The sequence below is a fragment of the Mytilus californianus genome, unplaced genomic scaffold (assembly GCF_021869535.1).
Source record: "Mytilus californianus isolate M0D057914Y unplaced genomic scaffold, xbMytCali1.0.p SCAF_4, whole genome shotgun sequence".
NCBI classification, from domain to species: domain Eukaryota; kingdom Metazoa; phylum Mollusca; class Bivalvia; order Mytilida; family Mytilidae; genus Mytilus; species Mytilus californianus.
The window spans coordinates 17,277,684-17,280,590 of NW_026262690.1; the positions used below are offsets into that span (position 1 = coordinate 17,277,684).

Here is a 2,907-nt window from a genome sequence, read left to right on the forward strand (position 1 = left end):
TCCACCAGCAGTGGCATCGACCCAGTGGTTGTAAATAAACTCATCATAGATACCAGGATTGAAATTTTATATTTACGCCAGACGCGCGTTTCGTCTATAAAAGACTCATCAGTAAATAAGTGAAAGAAACGGAAATAATATCTAACCTATTGTGGTAAATAAGTGAAAGACACGGAAATAATATCTAACCTATTGTGGTAAATAAGGGAAAGACACGGAAATAATATCTAACCTATTGTGGTAAATAAGGGAAAGAAACGGATATAATATCTAACCTATTGTGGTAAATAAGTGAAAGAAAAGGAAATAATATCTAACCTATTGTGGTAAATAAGTGAAAGAAAAGGAAATAATATCTAACCTATTGTGGTAAATAAGTGAAAGAAAAGGATATAATATCTAACCTATTGTGGTAAATAAGGGAAAGAAAAGGATATAATATCTAACCTATTGTTGTAAATAAGGGAAAGAAACGGAAATAATCAACAACTTGCTGTCAGCCTTTTTTTTTTTTTCGTTTGTAGGTTTTAGTATAAAACATGCCGTTGGTTTTCCTTTCTGAAGTGTTTGTCATTTTGTCATGTCGGGGACTTTTATAGCTTACGCTCTAAATATTGAAGGCCGTTCAGAGCCCTGCAGCTGTTTAGGTGGGCTCATTGCCAATCATACAACATCTTCTTGTTTTCATATTGTTTGTTTTAATATTGGTTTCTCGTAAATGTTGGGAGAAATTGCGTATTTAATTTTTCAAATCAATTCATATGTACGTGAATAACAAGATCTTTTTAAAGATATATTATTATACAATAGACAGAGCCTGAATGTCGTACTTCAAAATAAAACCAACTCATTACATATCATTAACGTTGATGAATATCAGTAAAAGGAGAGGACTCCAGCGGAAGAACATTGTCAATGTTTGTGAGCAGGAACTGCCAATCTTTTGATCTTCCGGTATTTCCAATTGGAAACATGACACCTCTAACACATATAAAATTTAATAAAGTTTTAATGTTAAGAGTCGTGTTAGTTTTTGATCTGTCGTATATGCTGAAGTATAATTTATCAAAAAGATGTTTAACTAATAAGTGTTTTATTCTCAGTGAAGCAAACATTCACTTTTAGTACAAAACTTTTTTATTGATTTATATTACTCGCACGTTTTTTCAATGAGGTTTCAAATTTTAATGAGCATAAAATTTTAATTATAAAACAAAACTACCACGGATTCAGAATGGAGAACGTCTATTGGGCGAGGTTGCTTTTCTGTCAGTTTTCAAGGCAAATGTTTTGATATCAAAATAAAATCCATTTTCCTTTTATTTTGAATATTGACATGCTGTCTTTCGTCATAGGCAATACCTTAATGTACTACTTTTCTATTTCTGTGGTATATGCAAGTACACAAAACATCAACTAATAACAGATCAGAAATCATACATCTGTTTCACATTCTTCCTTTCCTAATAATGTATGAGATTCCTCCTTGTGGAGCCTCCTTGTGATAGTTTGCGTTAGAATTGTTTGCGTCGATTGTTCCCTTCCTGCTACTCTATTCAAACAAAACATTGACTTAAAATCGCTTCTGAATTTGTCACCGAATGAAAGATAGATAAAAATGTTGATAGAAAAACTAAGATAAGATACCGATTCAAATATATATTTCCATGTTGAAGTAACAGTATCAACCGGAGTCGTTATTTGTTCTACAAATGTCGATATGGTAAGTTGTAAACGTATTATATGACTTGGAAGACTTAAGATAATGAAGGCGAGAGAGACACAAAATAATAGTTTTGTTACTTTACTTTGAGGATTTGAAATTCGTCGGTCATTGTTTCTTGAAGATGACTTTCCAGTCAGTCTCGCCTGTCGTCGCAAAGCTTCTACAAGACTAAAGGTGATGGGCAACATCAAAGTGATGGTAATAAGTGTAGGTAGAACAAGTGTTATTACCATATCAATGTATATGAAATATTGAAAGAGGTCCCCGTATTCTGTAAATGGTTCACACATCGACATTCCCGTGTCTGTAATTTTGTCACCCGTTGTCCATATTGTGAAGCTGTATAATAAAACAGATAGCACGATGAAGAGGAATGTTATCACATTTGCTTTTCTCGTTGTGCAATAGATACTAACTTGAAACGGTAAACATATTCTTATGTAATTCTCAAACGTTACAATCACAATAAACCACACTGATAGAAATGAGCACACATAAGACAAAAATACAATGAGTTGGCACATTCCTGTAGCTTTAAAAGCATTAATCTTCATATCACCTAACCACATGAAAAAAAGGGAAATCAAGAATCCCGTATCTGATAACGATCGAGCACATAAATATAAACTACATGACGTTTTTCGTTGAGATTTTCCAAGAAATATTACGGCAGACAGAAAATTGCCAATGAATCCGCAAAGACAAATGATAGGTTTTGAATACTTCTGAACATTTTCAGCAATGATATAAGCTTCATAGTTGTCTTGATAATCTAGTGTTTTGTTTTCTATCGTTCGGTTAAGAACATCCGTAGTGGCCATTTTTCAGTAAAGAAGCTTAGTATAGTATTTCACCAAGTTTAAATCTGAAAAAAAAAGAATTCAATGAAATAAAGTTATTTTATCTAAATATATGACCAAATATCCATACAAATAGTCGGTTATAAATACTGCTGTCCATTCAAAACCAGGTAAATATAAAAAAAGCAACAGCTTTCAGCATATCTGGATTATATTTTATTAGTAATTGCTAACATGCAAAATGGTTATGATTTGATTTGGATACAATAACTGTTATTTCGTATGAGATTGATTTGGATGCTGTTTTTTTTTTATATGAGATTGATTTGGATAGTGCTATTTTATGTGAGATTGATTTGGATACTGTTATTTTATATAAGA

The 2,907-nt window shown here is 32.1% G+C and overlaps 1 protein-coding gene across 1 annotated transcript; it reads right to left on the reverse strand.

The window, feature by feature from the left end:
* Window positions 1–1,026: 1,026 nt before the first annotated feature.
* LOC127699242 (FMRFamide peptide receptor frpr-18-like) lies at window positions 1,027–2,585 on the reverse strand. Its single transcript, XM_052202998.1, has 2 exons — window positions 1,648–2,585; window positions 1,027–1,050 (listed from the first exon to the last, which is right to left on the reverse strand). The coding sequence occupies exons 1-2, from the start codon at window positions 2,545–2,547 to the stop codon at window positions 1,027–1,029; spliced, it is 924 nt and encodes a 307-aa protein (XP_052058958.1). The 5' UTR covers window positions 2,548–2,585.
* Between the last annotated feature and the right edge of the window lie 322 nt (window positions 2,586–2,907).